Source organism: Stigmatopora nigra, chromosome 23, assembly GCF_051989575.1.
Source record: "Stigmatopora nigra isolate UIUO_SnigA chromosome 23, RoL_Snig_1.1, whole genome shotgun sequence".
NCBI lineage: Eukaryota > Metazoa > Chordata > Actinopteri > Syngnathiformes > Syngnathidae > Stigmatopora > Stigmatopora nigra.
The window spans coordinates 79,456-100,480 of NC_135530.1; the positions used below are offsets into that span (position 1 = coordinate 79,456).

The 21,025-nt window shown below is 58.9% G+C and overlaps 3 protein-coding genes across 3 annotated transcripts; 1 reads left to right on the top strand and 2 right to left on the bottom strand.

The window, feature by feature from the left end:
* Positions 1-671: 671 nt before the first annotated feature.
* On the bottom strand, positions 672-7,304 carry creb3l2 (cAMP responsive element binding protein 3-like 2). Its single transcript, XM_077709236.1, has 11 exons — positions 6,446-7,304; positions 3,459-3,732; positions 3,153-3,383; positions 2,864-3,078; positions 2,640-2,786; positions 2,497-2,555; positions 2,253-2,321; positions 2,077-2,176; positions 1,871-2,000; positions 1,341-1,578; positions 672-1,272 (listed from the first exon to the last, which is right to left on the bottom strand). The coding sequence occupies exons 1-11, from the start codon at positions 6,554-6,556 to the stop codon at positions 1,209-1,211; spliced, it is 1,638 nt and encodes a 545-aa protein (XP_077565362.1). The 5' UTR covers positions 6,557-7,304; the 3' UTR covers positions 672-1,208.
* A 249-nt stretch (positions 7,305-7,553) lies between these two features.
* Positions 7,554-9,394, bottom strand: ssbp1 (single-stranded DNA binding protein 1). Its single transcript, XM_077709237.1, has 7 exons — positions 9,290-9,394; positions 8,890-8,962; positions 8,645-8,702; positions 8,421-8,561; positions 8,074-8,161; positions 7,883-7,971; positions 7,554-7,806 (listed from the first exon to the last, which is right to left on the bottom strand). The coding sequence occupies exons 2-7, from the start codon at positions 8,911-8,913 to the stop codon at positions 7,763-7,765; spliced, it is 444 nt and encodes a 147-aa protein (XP_077565363.1). The 5' UTR covers positions 8,914-8,962; positions 9,290-9,394; the 3' UTR covers positions 7,554-7,762.
* Positions 9,395-9,747: 353 nt separating this feature from the next.
* Positions 9,748-21,025, top strand: LOC144181208 (laminin subunit beta-1-like). The gene is made up of 32 exons (XM_077709575.1): positions 9,748-9,915; positions 10,180-10,355; positions 11,071-11,206; positions 11,735-11,808; positions 12,039-12,227; positions 12,320-12,383; positions 12,705-12,907; positions 13,006-13,126; positions 13,198-13,386; positions 13,478-13,654; positions 13,777-13,889; positions 14,025-14,104; positions 14,164-14,299; positions 14,385-14,543; positions 14,611-14,744; positions 14,822-14,942; positions 15,007-15,193; positions 15,288-15,431; positions 15,510-15,741; positions 15,815-15,972; positions 16,421-16,645; positions 16,738-16,955; positions 17,067-17,163; positions 17,766-18,135; positions 18,213-18,397; positions 18,482-18,726; positions 19,089-19,233; positions 19,303-19,510; positions 19,607-19,748; positions 19,896-20,072; positions 20,148-20,307; positions 20,398-21,025. Exons 1-32 carry the CDS (start codon positions 9,882-9,884, stop codon positions 20,532-20,534), a joined length of 5,136 nt encoding a protein of 1,711 aa, XP_077565701.1. The 5' UTR covers positions 9,748-9,881; the 3' UTR covers positions 20,535-21,025.

The window sequence follows — 21,025 nt, forward strand, 5'->3', positions numbered from 1 at the left end:
AAAATAAGAGCAATTTACTCGAAGAATGAATGAGACAGAAATGGTGAGAAAGCAGCACGTGTGTTGCCGTTTACAAACCTTGACATTTCTCGATTGCCTCCAGCCAGGTAATGCGGGCAAAAAAAGGCAGTAGTCTGGTCTGCGTGGAGAGTTCCTCCTCACTCTTTTCTCCATTTGTCTCGTATTGCGAAAGGCTGTCGCAGGAAGTCTCGGTTGACGCTATCGGAATTTGGGGCGCTTGAGGACGAGGTGAATCTCTCTCGCTCTCTCTCTCTCTCTCCGCTGAGTCCATCCATTTGAGAGACAGCCATCCCTCCGGCCCTCCAAGCGCCTCCTACTGTATTGTGGGATATTCCCTCTCCTCCTTTCCGCAAAGCATCCCCACTCCCAAAGTGGGGCAGAGGGTGACACGCGCACACGTATGCTGCGTTCGAGGACTCCGCGCCGGCCTTTACGGCACAGAGTTGGTGGGTTTCGAGCTGTGAAGGGGAAATGTCGAACGCCAGGCTAAAGGCTTGATGCATTTAATCCTGAAAATACTTTAATATGCAAGGCAAAAATAAAATGAAAGACATGGCGTGGCTAATCATTTCAGTCGTGGCGACATCATCGTTGTCCTGTCCATCTTTGTCTTGATATCTGATATACAGTTTGGGAACTTTCTTAAAAAAAATAAAAAAAATGTAAAAGAAGAAGAGATTAATTGGTCCGATTTACAAAAGATTTTTTTTGGTTTCTTTTTTTTAGGGAAAACGTTGAAACTAAAAGGCAATCGTAATTTTACCATCGTACGACAGCATGAGGCTTTTATCCGGCTAAACTAATAAATGCTAACATCCTGCTTCCCTTTTTCTGTCCATATTTACAAATATTCCTCCTCTTCCAAAACAGCGTTAAGGCACATCAAGAAATAATACATTAAAGAGAAAAACATTACTTTTAAAAAAGTACGAGTACTACGCGCTCAGCAAATATGAAGCCGGAGCAATAATCTTTGGATGGGGAAAAAGAAGAAGAAGAAAAAAGAAGGAATGCATAAATATATTAGGTCAAATGTCCTCTATTGTCCACGGACGCTACATTATTAACTTCTCCGTTGTTGGGAATGAGCCAGCGGGGCGGTCAAGGGAAACAAGTATTCAGTGCACATTTACTGAGGAGCTTTCCAGGCCGGGGGGGGGGAAGCTTCGTTCCAGGTCAGGGGGCCCTCAGGAAGTCTCCTTGACTCTGGAGTCCAACGCGATGCGACTGGTGGGCCTTTGCTCCAAAGACCTGCACGCCCGCACGACATCCCAAAGAAACAATGTCACATCGTTCCTGGAGTTGTCGCTCTGTTTTACCTGAAAATGTCGTCTGGGGCGCTTTGGTTGCCACGACTCCAGAAGGGTGGACGCGTCCGGGCGCCGACGGCGCTCTCCGCCGGCATTTCCCGCCGTTGCTGCCGCTGAGGGCGCCACGTGGCCATGACGACGACGGCGCCGGCCGCGTCCTCCCACCGGTCGGGGTACTCGCCGCCCAGTCCCGGCACGGGCGGCGGCTCGTCCTCGAAGGTGGACAGCAGACTTCTGGACTTGACGGCTGGCGCGGACGGACAAAAGGCGGGAAGACCTTTTTAGTCTCTGCCTTGATTTTCCAGGAATTTCAGGTGGCAGGTTGGAGCCATGGCCTTTAACGGCCTTTAACAGCTTTTACTCTGCCGTCTCCCGTACGTCAACCCTCCTACTTTTTAAAGACGTTAGGTCGACGGCAAAGGATTTTTTTTTGGGGGGGGGCTACACTTTGGGTACTCGCCCATATCTGCCCGTGCGGATGCTATATTTTGGAATACTCTCGGAACGGGATTCTATCCCCTCGGGCGGGGGGGCCGTACCTGTGGCGGCGTAAGACTCGGCGGGCGCCGGCCGGCCGGGGGCGAGGCCGCCGTCCGGCAAGGCGGAGTCGGAGGCCAGGCCCGCCGGGTAGAAGCTCCCCAGAAAGAGAGCGAAACACAACACCAGCACCTGACGGGAAAGAAGAGCGTGAGGCGGCGCTCAGCGACACTGGACCGGCCGGCCACCGGCCGGGGTCGCCGGGTACCATGAGGCAGGATGAGGTTTGCGTGCCGGCCGCGCGGCACGATTTGGACACTTTGCCGGAGAGCAAAGCCTGCAGGGCGTGGAGCTGCTGCAGCAGAGACCTGGCGCATTAAAGGAGTCCGTCAAACAAGTCCGTCGAGCGTGGGCACACACACCTTCCTTCCTATGCCATCTCACTTGTTGGTGCACTCCAGCGTGTCCACTTTCCGGCGGAGGTCGCCGTTTTCGTTGGAACACGTCTCCACCCTGTGGAGAAAGAGAGTACGGCGCGCGCCCTTTTAGCGCCGCCAACTTGGGCTCGATTCCTCCTCCGTTGGACAGCCGCCGATAGACGCCCCCCTCCCCGTCCATTTCGACGGGGAAGCGCTGGCGGCGGCCGTGGATGCGGGAGCCAAATACAACGGGGGGTACATGGACTCACTTCTTCTCCAACGTATCCATGTACTCCTTCTTCTTCCGGCGGCTCTCTTGAGCGGAAATCTGGCGGGTGATTCAAGAAGAAGAAGAAGAATAAACAACAAGAAATAAAGAGAACTGGTGTGATTTGGCAAGCGGCGTTCTCACCTTGTTCTTAATCTTCCTGCGTATCTTCTTGAGCGCCTTCTCCTCGGCTTTGCTGAGCGGCAGCTTGGTGGGAACCGGGTAGCCTTCGGCCACCAGCGTGCGGCGCTCTTCCTCCGTCAGCATCAGCGGTCCCGAGCCTTGAAGTTTCTGGGTGGCCGAGAAAGCGGGTTAGCCTCACGGTCGGCCCCCGTCCCCGCCAAACGCTCCCCGGACGCCGTCCTCACGTGGGCTGCGGTGAGAAGGGGCGAGTTGGACAGCGAAGAGGAAGACCCGCGGGGGGACGCCTTGGGCTGGGCCGGCGCCGCCGTCGCCGCCGCCGCCGAGGGCGACGGGGGGCCGGACGGGCCCGCCGGCAAAGCGCGCGAGGGGCTCTGGCTGCCCTCGGAGTCGCTCCCGTGCGAGCTGGGAGGGGTGGGCGGCATCCGGAGGGCCTCCAGACCTGACGGGAACAAAAAACGTGGGGTCACGGGAACGGCGGACCTCCTCGGAACGGACCGGGCCATCGGTCCGGACCTTTGGGGGATAGGTTGAGAAACTGATCCACTTGGTGAGGCTCCAGCTTGATCTCAGGGAAGATCAGCTCCTCCTCCTCCTCCTCCTCCTCCTCCTCAGTCTCGATTTTCACCAGGGGGGAGCGAGGGGGGCCGGCCCCGACATCCACGGCGGCCGACGGGGCGTGGCACAAGAGGGCCTCCGTGCCCACGTCCTGCTCCATGGGCCACTCGGACGAGTCGCCTTCAGATTCTGGAACCCAAAAACGGACGGGGCGGCGTCAGGAGGTGCGCCGAGTGGGGCGCAGCGGCGGAGAGGCGGGCCTACCGGCGTCGCTGCCTCGCTCGCCCGTCAGGTGCGAGAGGGGCGACTGGGGCCTGCTGTCGCCGCACAAAGAGTAGCTGTGCTCGGCGGCGATGTGCGGCGAGAGCGACGACGCGCGCAGGTCGTCGGCGTCGTCGTCGTCATCGTCGCCGTCGTGGCGGACGCCCCGGCCACCGTCCCGACTCCGGGCGCCGCGCGCCCCCGACAGGAAGGGGTCGCTGAGCAGCTGGCCCAGCAGAGCGTCGTGGGAGAGCTCGTCCAACAGCTCGGAAAAGTGCTGCGGGACAAAACGCAAACATTGAGCGGGAAAGAAAGGGGGTATGGCAAAAGGGGGGAGGGGGGGGGGGCGCTCCTGCCGGTCAGTGGGGCGCAGCACCGAGGGCCTTCTCCCACCACCACTGGAGCAAAAAAACAGGAGCCCCTTTGTGCGGCCAGCTAACACGGGCGTGTGGACCGTAAGCCGACACCCTCGCAAGCAAAAAATGGCACCCACAAAGAAGCCTTATGAGGCTGGAAAAAGCTACATTTCTTCCCAACTTGGAGCCACTCCCCAAATTGAAAACAAGGGAGGAGTATCAAAATAAGGATAATAAAAGCGGAGTGAGCATCGGTGCAGGCCCGGATCATGGAGGCTCCTCGGAGAAGGAATGCCGGCGACCCTTCCACCCTCTTCAATTAAGTCCGGCTTTTCAGCTCGTGATAGCCAAAGAACAAACACAACACACACACACAAAAAAAGGCCCACTTGAGTAGAACTGCGGGAGCCACCAAAACGGGCACCCCGCTGGGAAGAAAGGATGCCCGCTGGGAAGAAAAGGAGGCGCCCGCCCCGCCTATAAAAGCACGCCAGCCCTAGCTTTTAACGAGCGCATTCACAAGTGGACGGGGGCAAAAGTATACTTTGGTTGACATTCTATCCCAAAGTAGCCCGCTTCCAAATAGCAGGTTGCGTGGCTTCAAAGGCCATTTGAACTTTTGCCAAGCGTGGCTTGGATGCCACAAGAGCGCCGTGATTACCGCTTAGGGTTTGCCTTTCCCCGCCCGCCGCCCACAGTCTAGGAGGGAGGGAGGGAGGCTGGAGGAGACGCTTGCAAAGCGGACCGAAAGCTGCGTTTGGACGCCATGTGGCCGGGCAGAGGCGAGCGAGCGGGACGCCCTGCCCCGATCTGACCTGCCCTCCCCCAGGCCACGTCACCCTAACCTTTGTTTACTCTGGCTGTTTGCTGGCCGGCAGCACACGCGGGCCAAAGTAGCCGTCCCGGCGGCACGTTACGCCGTTTTGGGAGCCACCTGGCCATTTTGGAAAGGTTACGTAAGGGGGGGCGGCGCCGTCCGAAAGGCCTCCGTAATTAAGGACGAGCCTCTCGGCTTCTCGGGGGACCCCCCAGCCACAAATGAGGACCCTCTGGCTTCCGGCGCCGACGGGCGGCGTTACGCCACGGGACGCTTGTGAAATGTGAATGTCATGGCGAGCAAATGGAGGACGGATGGAGTTTGTGGTAAAGAGCAGTCGTGCTAAGGCTGTGAACATTTGGACAAAGCGCAGGGTGGGACCAAATCACATTCAAGCATTCAAGCCACATTTTTCCCTGGCACATTTCAGGTCCTCCTTCTTGCCTGACTGCTTGCTTTTAACTTCTATACAAGCCACTTGTTTCTTTTCTTGCTTGGGTGCGGCATATATATAAATATGAAAATAATTCCCTTCTCAAATGTTGACTTGTTTTTTTTTTCTGCGCAAAATGTTACCTTTACTTTGAGCGATTCCAAGCTCCGGGCTGTTTTCCAACATTTGGCAACAATAACAATGTTGTCGTTACTGTTATGACGCCGTCTGTCTGACTGACTGACTTGCGGTCGCACGCCAACCAGAGGAACCTGATGGAGAATTGGACGTGGCTCAGGTAGGATGAACGTGTCCACGTTGATTGGCGTTCCACCTCGGTCGGAGGCGGGGCTCACAGAGCAAGCGCGTTCTCTATGCTGCTCCGGGTAGAAAAGCCTTTCCTAAGGTGGCCAGCACCACATAAAAGCCCATAAAAGCCCATAAAAGCGTACAAAAGCGTACAAAAGCCCCCTTAGCCTATCCATGTTATGCTGAAAGGAATCCAAGCGCACGGCCAGGTCGCCTCGGGATGCCTTTAAAGGGCCTCCCCGCCAGTCTGGACCTGTCAAAAGTTAGGTCTTTCCTCCTTTTTTTTTTTTTTTGCGAGCCTGACTGCCTGCCTGCCTGCCTGCCTGACTTCCCGTTTGCCAAACTTTCTGGCAGGAGACGACGAGTTACGTAATAGCAGAAAGGCAAAGGGCCATTTTGGAAAAGCTTTGAGATGCACCGCCAATACAAAGTCGTCCAGACGAATTTGAAAGTAGGCGGTAGTCTATTTTGCTTTTTTTTTTGCGTTGGCTGCCATTGACGGCGCTAGACGTCCAATCCATCTAAACCGGCGACGGCTGGCGGACACTAAACGCTGCTAGCCCTCCCAGTTCGAATTGAGTGGGCGTCTAACGGCGTCCATGGCAGCCGACGAGGTGGAGCTATTTGTTCCAAAAGTCTTCCGTCTAGTCTATGAAAATGTCCAATTTGATCGGCTCTCTTGGAATCATCTGTTGTCATGGAACATTTAGCCGACGACGTCCAAATCGAAGAAACAACTATGCAAATAAAACAAATATATAAATAAATCGTGGAAAAATTCCACTCGAAGCGAGCATCGTAAAGGAGGGGGTTGTTTCTTATTCGAAGGAACCAATCGAGTTCGTGGATCCACAGTATATTTCAAGAAGGAAAAGAAAAAAAAACAGGAGCCTGGCTGTGCTTCCCATTAAACAGAACCTTTCCTTCATTGTCAACATTTCAAATGTGAAGGGTTCACCTGGACCCCAAGGCTTGACTCTTGAATGGAGAGCGGGGGAGGTGAGGGGGCTACCCTGACAAAAAGTCGACTCAACTCAACTTTTTTTTTTTTTAAAGCCGTTTTGCAATGACTTACGTTGGTGTAGAGGGCGCAATCCATGTCTCCGGCTTCGGCGTCGGCTTCGGACAGTTCGCTGAGGTTCCGATCCCAGTGCAGTAAACTTTCGCTCGAGTCCAGGATCTCCATGACGGCCTCCGGGAGGGCCTCCCTTCTCCTCTTCTTCCTCCTCCTCGGAAAACTTCTCAAATCCGGAAAAGTTCACCTGACAACCTGACGTCTTTCTATTGAAGGAAGATGAGGCCACGGGACGGGGCGCGTGTCGTGCTTTTTGTCAAGTGATCAAGAAAGAAAGCTGAAGAGTTCGCGACGGTCGATCATCTTGTCTTCCTCTTTAGTCCAACTTCCAAAGACAGCGAACTTTCCACTCGCCCTCCTCTTCCTCGGCGAGCAGACGGGGGCGGGAGGGGCGGGGCGGAGCCATGGGCCGGCCGCAGGGCGGAAGCGTCGCTAACTAGCCAAAAGCCACTTAGCTGGCACAAGAAACTTTGGTCGACTCGTTTCACTTTTGCAACACCAACAATGATGGAAATTGATCGATGTTTCTGCTCCAACTGTTGTTCGCGTACGGAGTCTTTTCCATGAGTTCAATTTCAATTCATATATCTGCTCTTGACAAGGCACGAAAAACGCACTCTAAGTGATATGTAGAGCGCTTAAAACAAAACACCCACTGAGGTCATGATTTGTCGAATCAAAAGCAAAACAGTCTACGCGGGCGACCCAATTGTGGAAGATGCTGGCTTTTATTTGTTCAGGTTTCGGTTGAGCTCTCGCGTGCTCGCTGTGAACGCCGTAATACCTTGATTGGCGGCACAACTAGCCAATCAGGGCCCACCTTCAAGTCGGAAGTCAACCAATCACTTGTCGCCAAGAATCTCAGGCCAGTGAAGTCCCCCTTTGCTAGCTGGTGTGCTCTAAGCAAACCACCAAAGACCACACGTAAGGCCGTTTTTGCCCTTTTATTCGACGTTGACAAAACACTCAACTCCCGAATGCCGTCAACATGGGGGGAAGAGTCAAATGTTGACTTTTACATCTCTTTCACGGCAAACTGGGAACTTCTACACTCGGTAGAAAGAAGGCGTCCACGGGACAGTCGAAAAAATTGCACTCGACTATGAAATGAAACCATACAAATGTCATATATTTCAACTTAACTAAGCATACAAGGGTAACGTGGAACAAAACAGGATGGACTCTGTCATTTTCTTTCCATTTGACAAGGCCGCCTGGACGAATGGATGGATTGGCTCATAAGAAAACTCTGTGGCATCCAGTTAATAGAAAAAAAAAATACAACAAAAAGAAAAACACGAGTCAAAGTGTCATCTTTCAGGTTCTGTCCCGAACATTGTCACTCAGGAAAATGATGTTGTCTGGAAAAACAGGGGATAACTCTTAAGGTCATGGCTTGGATGCCAGTGTTTAGGTTTGGGGGTGGGGGGTTCAAACCTGCGATGATGGTGGTGGCCTGTCGTCTCACTTGGTTCTTGTCCACGTACTCGCCGTAATCCAGTTTGCCCTCCACAAGGATCCTGGCCCTGGAAAAAATTCAAGTGCTTGCTAGCATCGCCAGGCCAGACAGAACAAGTTCCCGTTTCGCCAGTGACATTTCAATTCCATTAGATGAGATCAGTTCAGACCCTTTCTTGATGTACTGGTAGGCCACGTCCCTCAAACCGGGTTTGAAGACGGACACGCGGTGCCATGTGGTCTTCTGGCTGATGTCCCCTGGAGGGCCGAGCCCAGAGAAAGGAGATAAGATATCGGGAGGGATTCCGTCTGGCCAGTCCCGGGGGAAAGACTACATCTACCGAGTCGACCGCGGGACCGTTCCTTTCATTGGAGCTGCGCCGCCCCCTAGGGCTCGCAATAGAGAAATGCGTCGAGCAAATGTAACGCTACGCGACGACCAAATGCAACGCAAGCGTTCCAGGAACATTGGAAGCGAGCATCTGGAGCGAGCGAGATTTGCGGCGTACGCCGTCACCTGACGGACTGGTCTCGCCCTCCCCCGAACGCCACATTTCGTTGGTGGCCAGGGAGAAGATGGTGACGGGGTTGCGGCCCTCCACCTGTCTCATCACGGGTTCCTGGCCCACTCGGCCCAGCAGCTGCACGCGGTTGATTGCTGAGAAGGGGAGAGTGAGGAGTGAGCGGCCTTCACGCCCTGGAAAGTGCCAAGCAAGGCGACAAGGGACGTCGTCCACTTACATCTCTCCAGGATGAGGCTGGAGTCGGTGGTGCTGTTTCGCAGCAGCTGCTTAAATACCTGCAAGCCAACAATTCCACGCAATCACGTGAAAATGCAATGCCTCCACAGTGCTTTTACCACACATTTGTCTTTTTGTTTTTGGGGACGGGGTGCCTCGGTGAATAAGAGGCAGGCGGTAGTGCAGCATTTGATCACGGAAGCAGTGTTACAAGTGGCGTGTGTAAAGTATTTTGGGAAATCCCACCTGCGATGAAGCTCTTCTCAACATGTTGTCTGTCTGTCGATTCTGGCGTGACTTGGTAAAAAAGGTGGCAAATCTGCAACAACAACAAAAACAACACGTGCGCAAGTGTCCTCGCAAACTTTCATGTCCTTTCCCCTCCAATCGATAGACCATAACACAATTCTCTGTGAGAGGTCTGTTTGACAAATGCAAATTGAACATCAAAGTTGATCCATTGAGCTTGGAGTGCATCCCGTGCAGCATCCATCACCCCCAACGAGAAGATTTGTTTGTTTTTTTGCCCGTGTTTCTGACGTCACAAGGTTAAATGTGTTTATTTGTATTTGCTGTCCAAAGTTTTGTGTTAAAAACAAATCGCTAGTTGGGCAAATGCACGAGATTAAGTTGCGTGTAAACTTACTGAAAGGTAACCTCGGAGCTTCGCAGCTTCACGCGTTATTACGGTCCGTCGTCGATCGTCGTCCGGTCGCGGCAGGAAACCCGGAGAAAGAAGCACGGTTCCGCCTCTTCAATTTTTTTTCCTTCCAATTTTCGCTTGCCATTTCATTTAGTACGCGCACATTGGTGGCTCGTAAATGTCTATTTCAAGCAAATGCCTATCAATAGACATGATTGTAAAATATATTTTGACATTTCTAAAACAGAGGGTTAAATGACTAAAAAAGAGCTTTGTAGTAATAGCGTTTTAAAGGGGAATAACAATATTAATCAATTCATACAAATGAATATTGTCCAGTGCTATTGCGCAATACTTCTACTGATGTTTTTTCCATTTGGTTCCATTCAAAACAGCAGGGGGCGCCTTTCTGACAGCTGGGAGGGGCCGATGTTGGTGGGATGCGGCCCAAGAAGAACTCCCACGCAGTGTTGAGACTTTCTCCAGTACTCGCGCAAAAACACACACACACACACACACACACACCCTCCCAGACAGACAGAACCAACAAGAGAGACGCGTAGAGGGGCGCCGTCGACTTTGCGGACAGGCCGTCATGTCGCTTCTCATTTACGTTTGGATGGCTTTGGGTGAGTTTATGGGGCAAGGGTGGGAACTGGTTGCTTCCCGAGTTGTCATGTTGTCCACTTTGGCAACAACAACAACAACATGGCTCCTAACGGGAAGCACACGCCAGCTATTACTCCAGCGGATCCACTTGACACTAGCCGGCCGGGGGCGCCAATTGTCGGCCGTACCGGTGACTTTTCGGACCGAGCTTTTACGGCAGAGTAGTTGGGATGATGACGGTGAGGATGACCACGCGCCTCTCCCCCCCCCCCCCCCGCTCTTAGCGCCGCTGTGGTGTCCCACCTGGACCCAGAGCACCGAGTTGGAGGGCGTGTGCACGGAGGGCAGCTGCTACCCGGCCACGGGCGACCTCCTCATCGGGCGCGCCCACAAGCTGGAGGCCTCGTCCACCTGCGGACTGCGGGGGAGCCAGGCTTTCTGCATCGTTGGGCACCTGGAGGTGAGCCGGCCAGCCAGCCACAAACCACCAAAATGGGCGCCGGGCGGGGCCGACCGATCATGGCCACGGCTACGTTTTCATTTCGACGCATCCCGGGGGAGGGGGGTGACGATCCGTCAATTGTTCTCTGGACCGGCCCGTCCGTGGGTGTTCACGCTCCGGGGGGTCGGGGCTCGTCGTCACGGCGAGTGGGAGCCAAGACGTCCCCGTGTGGACAATAAAAAGCACTATGCCACTAGGTGGGCGGGCGGCACAAATGCGCGCCTGTTTCCGTCAAAATGCCGGCGGCGGGACGTTTGACGTCAAGCTTTTGGAGATGGAGTGGCACTGTGGGGTGTCTTTGTGCAGCGGGGTGAGCAAAGTCTTCAAAAATGTGCAATTGAATGAGAGGAAGTGGAGGGGGGGGGGGGGGGGCATTGATGGCTCTAGGGTTGTTTTCAACTAGACCAAAGTACTAGCAAGTGAGGCCAACACAGAATAGAACAGCTAAAGGTTTGTTTGCTTACAAGAGCCGTGCCAAGCATTTGTGACAGTCACCTCAGGGCTGAATTTTCTCAGGTGAACCGGCCCACGTCCCGGTAGCTTCCCGATAGTACGTCCGCTCTAGCACGCGCGCGTCACGTCGCCGGCGTCATCCCGTCGCCGGCGTCATCCCGTCGCCTGGTCTGAAATGGCGAGCGTTTGCTCCCTTTCTGCAATGTTTCGTGGCCGTCAGGAAGAGACCAAGTGCTTCCAGTGCGACTCCAGGGAGCCGTACGACCGCCACGTCAACCCGCAGAGCCACGCGGTGGACAACGTGGTCACCACCTTCGCCCCCAACCGCCTCAAGACTTGGTGGCAGTCGGAAAACGGTGAGTCCCGCCCGGGCCTTCCCGTGGGAAGCTGGCTTTTTCGGGGGAAGGAGGGAGGCGGCTAAAACATGTGGGAAGAAGGTTGGGTGACAAACGGGTGTTTGTCCTTTGACTCACATGTGAAGGAAAAGCTCACGAGACCTACAGAGGGAATGGACCTGCCGGGGAATCGGCCCATCGGAACTTTGGCTATAGCCCCCGATAAATGTGCGCCGGCGGACTTATTAACAGGGAGTTAACATGTGGGAACAGATGTGGAAAGTGTGACTAAAGCAGGAATCCTCTGCTTTTTCTTTTTTCCCCTGGGGAGCGGAGTGGTGGGAAGGAATTTTCTCAGCGGGGTAGGAGGGCTGGGGGGGGGGGCAGCTGCAGGAAGCTGCAGATGCACTTTATCACTTTGCTTTGCGTGTGACCTCATCAGATGGTCTCCTTGGAGGAAGCAGGGTGGGAATCACGTTTAGACTTGCGTGGTCGACGCACGGCAGGCATTGAGGCTGCCAGCTCAGACTTTTCCTTTCCTGTGCGCAGGCGTGGAGAACGTCAGCATCCGACTGGACCTGGAGGCCGAGTTCCACTTCACGCACCTCATCATGACCTTTAAGGTGCGTCACGGGCGGTGGGAAAGGCTCCCGCCGGAGGCGGACAGCTGCGACGGAGGAATGCGCCGGGAAGAGGGCCGGCAGGAAAAGGCCCTTCCGTCACGCTGACGGCGGCCAGCTGGAAAGGCCGGCCAGCTGGAAAGGCCGGCTGGCTGGCCTGGCCTGGCCTGGCCCCGCCGTGGCGACGTGTCCTCTTAAGCCCGGCTCACGTTTTTTTTTCGGCCCTCTGGCAGACGTTCCGGCCGGCCGCCATGCTGATCGAACGTTCCATGGACTTTGGCAAGACGTGGCGGGAGTACCGCTATTTTGCCTACGACTGCCGGGCGGCCTTCCCCGCCGTGTCCCCGGGGCCCGTGGTCAAGGTGGACGACGTCATCTGCGACTCGCACTACTCTGACATCGAACCCTCCACCGAGGGAGAGGTGCGTTTGACGGAAGGCGGTCGGACGGACGCCCACGCCGACTGCCACCTCACACCTCTCTCTCTCTCTCTCTCTCTCTCTCGAATCGCCAGGTCATCTTCCGAGTGCTAGACCCCGCCTTTGAGATCGAGGACCCGTACAGCTTGAGGATCCAAAGTAAGACGTCCGCCGAGATAAGCGTCTTCTTCTGGCTCCACGACTTCCTTCTTTCTGGGCCGAGAGGAGAAAAGTGCAGAAAAGGCCGTATCTGGGAAATTGAGGGCGGGCAGGCAGGCAGGCATGCATAAAAGCCTGGGAAGGAATTTCACACGTAGAGGCGGATATGTCCACCACTCACAACAATCTTTGCCCACACCAAAAATAGGCCGCACAGGCAAGCGTGGGGACAGACTTACTTAGCTTGTTTGCGCTTAGGATAGCGCTTGAACCCAGATACGAAAGAATGGATCGATTTGTGCCAACCGTCCGTCTCTTCAGACATGCTGAAGATTACCAACTTGCGCGTCAACTTCCTGAAACTGCACACGCTGGGCGACAACCTGCTGGACACGCGTCGGGAGGTGACGGAGAAGTACTACTACGCCATCTACGACATGGTGCTCCGCGGCAACTGCTTCTGCTACGGACACGCCTCCGAGTGCGCCCCCATCCACGGAGAGCCGACGGGGGCCGAGGGCATGGTGGGAGGAATGCCGATTCCGCCGTCGCCGCCGAGAACGCGTCCCGGACCCGCGGGGGGGAGGAGGTCTCCCGAGCGTCTTTTGTCTGGCCCACCCAGGTCCACGGTCGCTGCGTGTGCAAGCACAACACGGAGGGGCTGAACTGCGAGCGCTGCCTGGACTTCCATCACGAGCAGCCGTGGAGGCCGGCCCGGGGCCGCAACACGCACGCTTGCAAGAGTAAGCTCTGGAAAAAGCCGTCGTCGTACACTACCCCCCAAACAACAAGCCGGGCGGGGCCTTCCCCTCAGGGTGCCAGTGCAACCGTCACTCCGAGTCGTGCCACTTCGACATGGCCGTCTACGTGACCTCCGGCAACGTCAGCGGCGGCGTGTGCGACCACTGTCGCCACCACACGGTGGGCCGGCAGTGCGAGCAGTGCGCGCCCTTCTTCTACCGGCACCCCGAGCGAGACCTCCAGGACCCCGCCGTCTGCGAGCGTGCGTCCCGTCCGTCGTCGCCCGTTCCACCCCCCGCTTTCGTCTGGCCAGAATCGTTCTTTTTTTCTTTCTTTTCTTTCTTCCCCCTCAGCGTGCAACTGCGACCCGGTGGGCTCGCTGCGGGAGGGTCTGTGCGACGCCAGGACGGACGTGGGCGCCGGACTGATCTCGGGCCAGTGCCGTTGCAAAGGCAACGTGGAGGGGGCGCGTTGCGACCACTGCACGCGCGGACACTACGGACTGGGACGGGGGCCGCAAGGATGTCTGGGTAGGGAAGAGCGCCCACGCGTATTTGACAATGACAGAGCTCCGTGATGATTTTGCTCCCTCCCATTCCCACGGCGCGGCGGGACTTTGACGGGCTAATTTTTGTCTGGCGCGTACCGGCAGCCTGCGCCTGCGATCCACTGGGAACGCTGCCGGGAGCCGACTCTTGCGACTCGGAGTCCGGGAAGTGTTACTGCAAGCGGCTGGTCGGAGGAGACCGGTGCCACCGCTGTCTGGTAGGTGATCTCGCCGGGCGGCCCCATCCGCCGGGCGGCCCCATCCGTCTGAAGTCGGCGGCCCCACCCGCCCGGCGGCCCCACCCGCCCGGCGGCCCCATCCGTCTGAAGTCGGCGGTCTCTCTACTACCGTAGGCGCAACACTGGGGCCTCTCCAACGACATGGACGGATGCAGAGCTTGCGACTGCGACCAGGGAGGAGCCCTCAACAACAAGTAGGTGGGCTAACTCACCGTCACAGTCGAGCGTTCCCCGACGGCCTGCCGTCTCGCAGCTGCGACCCGGCGTCCGGACAGTGCGAGTGCAGGGAGCACATGTTGGGCCGCCGCTGCGACCAACTGGAATCCGGCTACTACTTCATGGCCCTGGACCACTACACCTACGAGGCGGAAGACGCCCGCCACGGACCTGTGAGCATAGCAATCATCGTCAACATCCTCCGGCTCTGGAGAAAACCATTTTATAAAGGCCCGCCCGTCCCCGTCTGTCCGTCAGGCCGTGTCGGCGGTACACAGACCTTATCCTCTGGATCGCAGCCCCACGTGGACCGGGACGGGTTTCGCAAACGTACCGGAGGGGGCCTATTTAGAGTTCAACATGGACGACATCCCACATTCCATGGACTACGACGTGCTCATCCGCTACGAGCCGCAGGTTCGGAGCCGGGTGGGTCCACGCTTCCCTCGCCGTGACCCACCGGCCTTGGCTTTCCCCGCGTCAGCTTCCGGAGCAGTGGGAGCAGGTCAACGTGGAAGTGGGACGTTCGTCCAGCCCCCCCGACGACTACCCCGCCCACTGCAGCGGCTCCTTCAGCGACGGAGACGAGCAGTACGCCTCTCTGGCGCCCGGTTCGAGGTAACGGCCGTCCGGTGTCCGTCTGGCCCGGTGGTGGGGCCAGAGTCGGTTTCCCGAAGAAACTCCGCCTCCGCCAGGCACATGCTGCTGCCCGGCCCCGTGTGTCTGGAGAAGGGACAGAACTACAGCATCCGCCTCAGCTTGCCCCGCTACTCCTCGGAGGGCGACGCGCACAGCCCGTACACCCTCATCGATTCGGTAGCTTTGCCGGCAGGGAGACGGATCCCCCCCGGACGGATCCTCACCTTTTTGTCTGGCGTAGCTGGTGTTGCTGCCCAGAGTGCAGCAACTGGACATGTTCGGTGGCGCGGAGGGCGAAGCGGCGTGGGACACCTTTGAGCGCTACCGCTGCCTGGAGAACAGCCAGAGTGTGGTCAAGAGCCCCACCACGGACATCTGTAACCACTACGTCTTCAGTGTCTCCGCGCTGCTGCACAAAGGAGCCCTGCGTAAGTCCGGCCGGCCCTCCGACGAGTCGCGCCTTCTTCCTCGGTCCGGTCCAAAGTGGCACGATCCTCGGCCTTTTTTTTTGTCTCCTTCCAGCATGCCAGTGCGAGCCGCAAGGCTCCGTCAGCGCCGTGTGCGAGCCCAGCGGAGGCCGGTGCCAATGTCGCCCCCGGGTCGTGGGCAGGACTTGCGACCGCTGCGCCCCCGGCACCTTCCTTTTGGGCCCCGCCGGATGCAGGCGTAGGTCTCGCCCCGCCGTGGGGGAGACGGCCGCTTCCGTTTGTCGCCGCCGCCGCAAGGTGTCCTTTCTCGCCACAGTCTGCGACTGCGACCCCCGGGGCTCAGAGGGCGCGCTCTGCCACCGGTCCACGGGACAGTGCGCGTGCGTCCCCGGGGCCACGGGCCGCCAGTGCACCCACTGCCGAGCCGGATTTTGGGGATTCCCCAATTGCCGGGCGTGCCGATGTAACGGGCGCAGCGAAGAGTGCCACCCCGAGACGGGAGAGTGTCGGGGCTGCCGAGATCTGACCGCCGGACATCACTGCGAGAGGTAGGAAAGGGTGCCGATGCCCCCCTGATCCCCTGCCGCCGGCTCGTGGGCTCATTGTCGCTCCTTGCAAAAGGTGTCGAGACGGCTACCACGGCGACCCGGGCTCCGGCGGCCACTGCCGACCGTGCGCGTGCCCCGACGGACCGGGCGGCGCGCGTCAGTTTGCCGACAGCTGCTACGCGGAGGCCGGGACCGGGCAGCTGCGGTGTGTTTGCGGCCCCGGCTACAAGGGTACGCTTTGGCACACTTTGGCACGCTTTGGCGCGCTTTGGAACTCCGACGAGCACTGCGGTCCTCCGGAGCCGCCATCCGCTCTCGGCCCGGCTCTCCCTCTGGCGACACACCGGAATCAAATCATCGGGATCAACGGCGTCAAGCTGCTGATGATCATTTGATTCAGGTGTGCTAGAGGAGGGAGGGAGGGACTAGAGGAAGTGAGGGAGGAGCTTAAGGAAGGGAGGGAGGGACTAGAGGAAGTGAGGGAGGAGCTTAAGGAAGGGAGGGAGGGACTAGAGGAAGTGAGGGAGGAGCTTAAGGAAGGGAGGGAGGGTTAGGCGGATATGGAAAGGAGCGCCGAGAGCGGATAGCGGCTCTCCGGGACACCGGCGGCGTTGGCCACCGCACCTGCTCCATTTGTGGAGCTCTCCGCAGAGACGTGGCGCTCTTCTCCTCCGCTCAGGTGCCCGCTGCGACCGGTGCGCCCCGGCTCACTTTGGCGAGCCGCTGGCGCCCGGCGGCCGCTGCTCGCCGTGCCGCTGCAACGGCAACATCGACGCGCACGACCCCGAGGCCTGCGACGTCCGCACGGGGGCCTGTCTCAAGTGTCTGCACCACACGGACGGCTCCGCCTGCCAGGACTGCAAAGCCGGTTACTACGGCACGGCGGAGACTCAGAGCTGCAGGAGTGAGTGGCCCCGTGTAGCATTTGGCACGGGGGGAGGGGGGCTCCTACGCCGTGGGACTTTGCTCTCAATCCGCCGGGGCGTCTCGTCGCAGGGTGCACGTGCCACGCGCCGGGCACGGCCCCGCACGCCTGTTCGTCGCCGGACCAGTGCCAGTGCGAGCGGCGCGACGGCCAGTGTCCGTGCCTGCCCAACGTGGTGGGCCGGGACTGCCGACGCTGCGCCGAGGACACGTGGGACATGACCGGCGGGACGGGTTGCCGGCCTTGCGACTGCCACGCCGTCCACTCCCACGGCTCCTCCTGCGACGAGGTGAGCGGCCAAGTGAAGTGTCAGAAATACATGACACACTCCCACGAAGCGGCGGCGGGCGAGACGCTCGTCGGTCAATGTCCACGCCCGTGTTTGCTTTGAACCCTATAGGTGACGGGGCGGTGCTCCTGTAAAGCCGGATTCGGTGGCAGGACCTGCCGAGAATGTAGGGAGCTCTTCTGGGGGGATCCGGAGGTCGAGTGTCACGGTACGCCAAATAGGAGCACGGGGCGGGAAGAGGCGGGGACGAGGCGGGGACGAGGCGGGACGAGGCGGGGTATAGTGGCTTCGTCTTGAACAAAGGCTCACTGTCGCCCCCCTAAGGGTCAAAGTGGTATCGTGTGAGAACGGAGGTCGGATTAGCTGCTGACTCCAGGAATGAGCTTGTGTTCCCAACTCATGAGAAGCAGATGTTCTCAAGAGTTCCCAGTCTTCTTCTCTTTTTTTGGCTCATCCCAGCAACGGCCACACCGCTCGGCGGGAATCCCTCACAATCGGCCGCTAAAACGTGTTCAAAGCACGGTCCTCTGCCGAGTGGCCAAATTCTTGAGTGGGGGAGACAGTGGTAGCTTCCGCAGTTGAGCGCCGTCAACTTTAAAGGCCAGCTTGTCTGTACTTTGTTGAGTGGGAGGAGCCTGGACTCCTGGCCAAAGCCTTCAATCGGGCAAACAAGCACAGGAGGAGGCAGCATTCCTTTGCAAACTTGGCATGTAACTAAGGGGCCCTTGGGGGCTTAGTCTGCTCCCCCCCATGTCATTGCCTCAGTTCGTCACCAGGTGAACCTTCATTTTTGTCCTCTTTTTGCCGCAGCTTGCGACTGCGACGCGCGTGGGATTTCCAGCGCGCAGTGCCATCGGGCCAGCGGACACTGCACCTGCGCGGAGGGCTTTTCGGGCCCCCGCTGCGACAAATGCGCCAGGGGCTACCGGGGGGACTTCCCGGACTGCCGGCCTTGCCACGGCTGCTTCGCCGACTGGGACGGGGTGGTCCGAGAGCTGGCCAACCAGACGCGGCGATTGGAGGCCGAGGCCGGCCGGATGCAGAGCGAGGGCGTGACGGCGCCGTACAAAGACTTGGTGGCCAGCTTGGACGGCAACATCCGGGCGCTGGGGGAAATCCTACAGGCAAACCCCGCCGCCGCCCAGCTGCGGGAGAACCAAGACCTGATGCATCGGATTGCGTGAGTGTGCAGACCCACGCACGGGCGCTCCGTCCTCCCGACGGGTCTTCGGACCCACCGGGGTGTCTTTTCCTCAGCGGCGTCACGTCCTACGTGGACGGCAAGCTCAACACCACGGGGGAGATCCTCCGGGTCCTTCGGGGCGACGCCGACGCCACCGACGGCGACCTGGACGAGCTGACGGAGCGGGCCGACGGGTTGGGGCGCCGTGTCCGGGAACTCGGGCGGCGGGTCTTTGATGCCAAGAACGCCAACTTGGAGGGTGCCCCATTTAAACCTCTCGCAACTTTTGGGTGTTTGTGCCGGACCTCGACGACTTCTGGAGATTGTTTTTCCTTTTCCAAAGGTGCCACGGACACCATCGCAGAGGCCAGCGAGGAATCGCTCCGGGCGGAAATCCGAGTCAACGCCTCGACCGCCGACCCGGGCAACGGCGTGCGACGGTCGGCGTGGCTCCGCCGGGCCACCGAGGACAAACTCAACGGCAGCCAGAGGGAGTTTGATCGCCGGCATCAGCGAAACGCGCAGAAAATAGACAAGCTCCACAAGGAGACCGACGAGCTCCGTTTGTCGTCGGCTCTGAGCCAGAAGGTGAGAGCCCACGGGCGCCGGCCATTTGCTCCCGACACCGGACGCTCACTCTGCGTGGGCGCAGGTCTGCGGCGACGCCGGGGGCGACGCCGGGGGCGACGCCGGGGGCCTCCACTGCCCGGGCTCTTCTTGCGGCGGATTGGGCTGCGCCGCGCGCTGTGGCGGAGAAGGGTGCCAAGGCGTCGTGGCCGCCTCCCAGGGGGCCCTCCGCTCGGCCAGACGACTGGACGGGGCCATCCTGGCCGCCGCCGAGCAAGCCGACCAGCTCTCCAGAATGGCCAGTGGACGCCTCTGCCGCCGGCCCGTCGCCTTGGCCCGTCGCCTCGGCCCGGACTCTTGGCGACGCGTGGACTGCCTTTCAGGTGTGGGGGGCCGGCAACGGCGCCGGGGAGGCCACGGTCCACGCTCGCCAGGTGCTGATCAGATCCAACCGGAGCAAAGAGCGAGTGGAGCAGAGCAACGAGCGACTGCGACGCCTCATCCGAGACATGAGGGACCTGCTGACGGGTAAGGGGGGCGCCGCCCGCCGGGCCGGAGATGGACCCCGCCCGCCGACGCCTTTGCTCCGCCGCGCAGACGACAAGGTCAACGCGTCCGTGGTGGAGGCGGTGGCCGACCACGTCTTGGCGCTGGAGATGCCCACCTCGGCGGAGAAGCTGCGGGAGCTCACCGCCGAGATCGGGGAGAGGGTCCGCGCCCTGACCCACGTGGAGAGCATCCTCAGCCGGAGCGCCGACGACGTGAAGGCGGCCGAGGAGCTGTCCGAGCGGGCCCGGCTCGCCAAGTGAGAAGGGTCGTCGGGGGGGGGGGGGGCGGCGGCTTCTGGCCGGGCGGCGGCTTCTGGCCGGGGCGCAAATGGGAACTCGCTCTGGTCCCTCAGCGGAGAGGCGGGAGACCTGATGGAACGATCCCTCGCGGTGAAGACGGCTCTCGACCAGACGGAGCGGGCGCGGGCCCTGGCCGCCGACGCCGTCCGATTGGCCCACAACAACACGGAGGGAACGGAGGATTTGTTACTTTCCGTGAGTGGCTTAGGCTCAGGATAGGCCGCTCGGGTGGCAAAAGCATTCCACAAAGGGCCAAGGGCGGGCGGCAAAAGCCGCGTCCGCTCGGCCCTCTCCGGGAGGAGACCCATGGGTCGGGGCGTGGCTAAGGTCCGAGCGTTTCAGGCCGACTCGGAGACGGCGGAGTCAGAGCTGCGCCTGGGCAACGCCACGGGTCGCTTGCTGCGGCTGGAGCGCCGGGCGGGCCTCCTCGGGCACGACCGGCTGGAAGCCGACGGCCTGGCGGAGACGGCCCGGCGCGCCGGCCGGCGGGCCGAGAGGGACGCCGAGGAAGCCCGACAGGTGGCGCCCGATACACGCCGCTCGGGTACTCCGTCTCTCCCGCCGGAGCCTGACCCTTGTCCCGCGCCCGCCAAGGAGTTGGACTCGGAGGTCAAGAACAGAGTGGAGGAGGCGGAGGACTTGATGGAGGACAAGGGGGAGTCGGTGCTCCGGGCCAGGAATCGAGCCGACCAGCTGCGGCGGGAGGCCGGCCAGCTGCTGGCCGAGAGTAGCGGCAAGCTGCAGAGGCTGCGAGGTGAGCGGAGGGAGGGTGGCCCCGGGGGCGTGGCCACTGGCCGGTGGCGGGGGGGGGGGCGTGACGGCATGCCGCTTTTGCTGCTTCCAGAGCTGGAGATCTCCTACGAGGCCAACCAGAAGATCCTCCACGCCAAAGCGGCGGAGCTGGCCCAGTTGGAGGAAGCCGCCCGCCGCGCCCTGGACGACATCAGCCATAAGGTCATGCTGTACAGCACCTGCCAGTGAGGAAGGAGGAGGAGGAAGAGGAGGAAGATACCAGCGTGGCGGCAACAGCAGCAGCGATGACGCTTTTCTGCTTTGGGACATTTTGACCACTACACGCCAAACGGACCTGGCGCACCAAAACCAAAGTGTCAGAAATACACGACACACTCACTACGTGCTAGTTGTATTGAGCACTGGTGGAGTATTTTACACGACAAAACATTCATTGGTTTGACATCTAATTGTCATTTGAAAAGCTTTGGGGAAGTGAGATTTCAACCCACAGCACTCGTTTAACTTTGGTATATCTAACCTCCAATTTTCTTAACATGGCCGACTAGGCCGAGAGGAATGACCAATGATTCTCTGAGTCCCTTGTCCTCTAATATTTGTTTAAGGAATCCTATTTAACCAAACTTTGATGCAAATATATATATATATACTAAAGATGTGCTTACAGTCAATCACTGGGATGATTTTGTTTTTCAAATAATAAAGCAGCTCGACCCACA

Coding starts and splice junctions, on each gene's coding strand:
- creb3l2 (XM_077709236.1), bottom strand. CDS start 6,556: ATGGAGATCCTGGACTCGAGCGAAAGTTTACTGCACTGGGATCGGAAC. Junction 2,787..2,863: donor CCCTTCTCACCGCAGCCCAC/GTGAGGACGGCG, acceptor TCGGCCACCCAG/AAACTTCAAGGCTCGGGACC. Junction 1,579..1,870: donor CGAGTCTTACGCCGCCACAG/GTACGGCCCCCC, acceptor CGTCCGCGCCAG/CCGTCAAGTCCAGAAGTCTG.
- LOC144181208 (XM_077709575.1), top strand. CDS start 9,882: ATGTCGCTTCTCATTTACGTTTGGATGGCTTTGG. Junction 12,908..13,005: donor CGACGGGGGCCGAGGGCATG/GTGGGAGGAATG, acceptor TGGCCCACCCAG/GTCCACGGTCGCTGCGTGTG. Junction 20,308..20,397: donor CAAGCTGCAGAGGCTGCGAG/GTGAGCGGAGGG, acceptor TGCTGCTTCCAG/AGCTGGAGATCTCCTACGAG.
- ssbp1 (XM_077709237.1), bottom strand. CDS start 8,913: ATGTTGAGAAGAGCTTCATCGCAG. Junction 8,703..8,889: donor TGAGAAGAGCTTCATCGCAG/GTGGGATTTCCC, acceptor GTTGGCTTGCAG/GTATTTAAGCAGCTGCTGCG. Junction 7,807..7,882: donor GGCCACCACCATCATCGCAG/GTTTGAACCCCC, acceptor CTGTTTTTCCAG/ACAACATCATTTTCCTGAGT.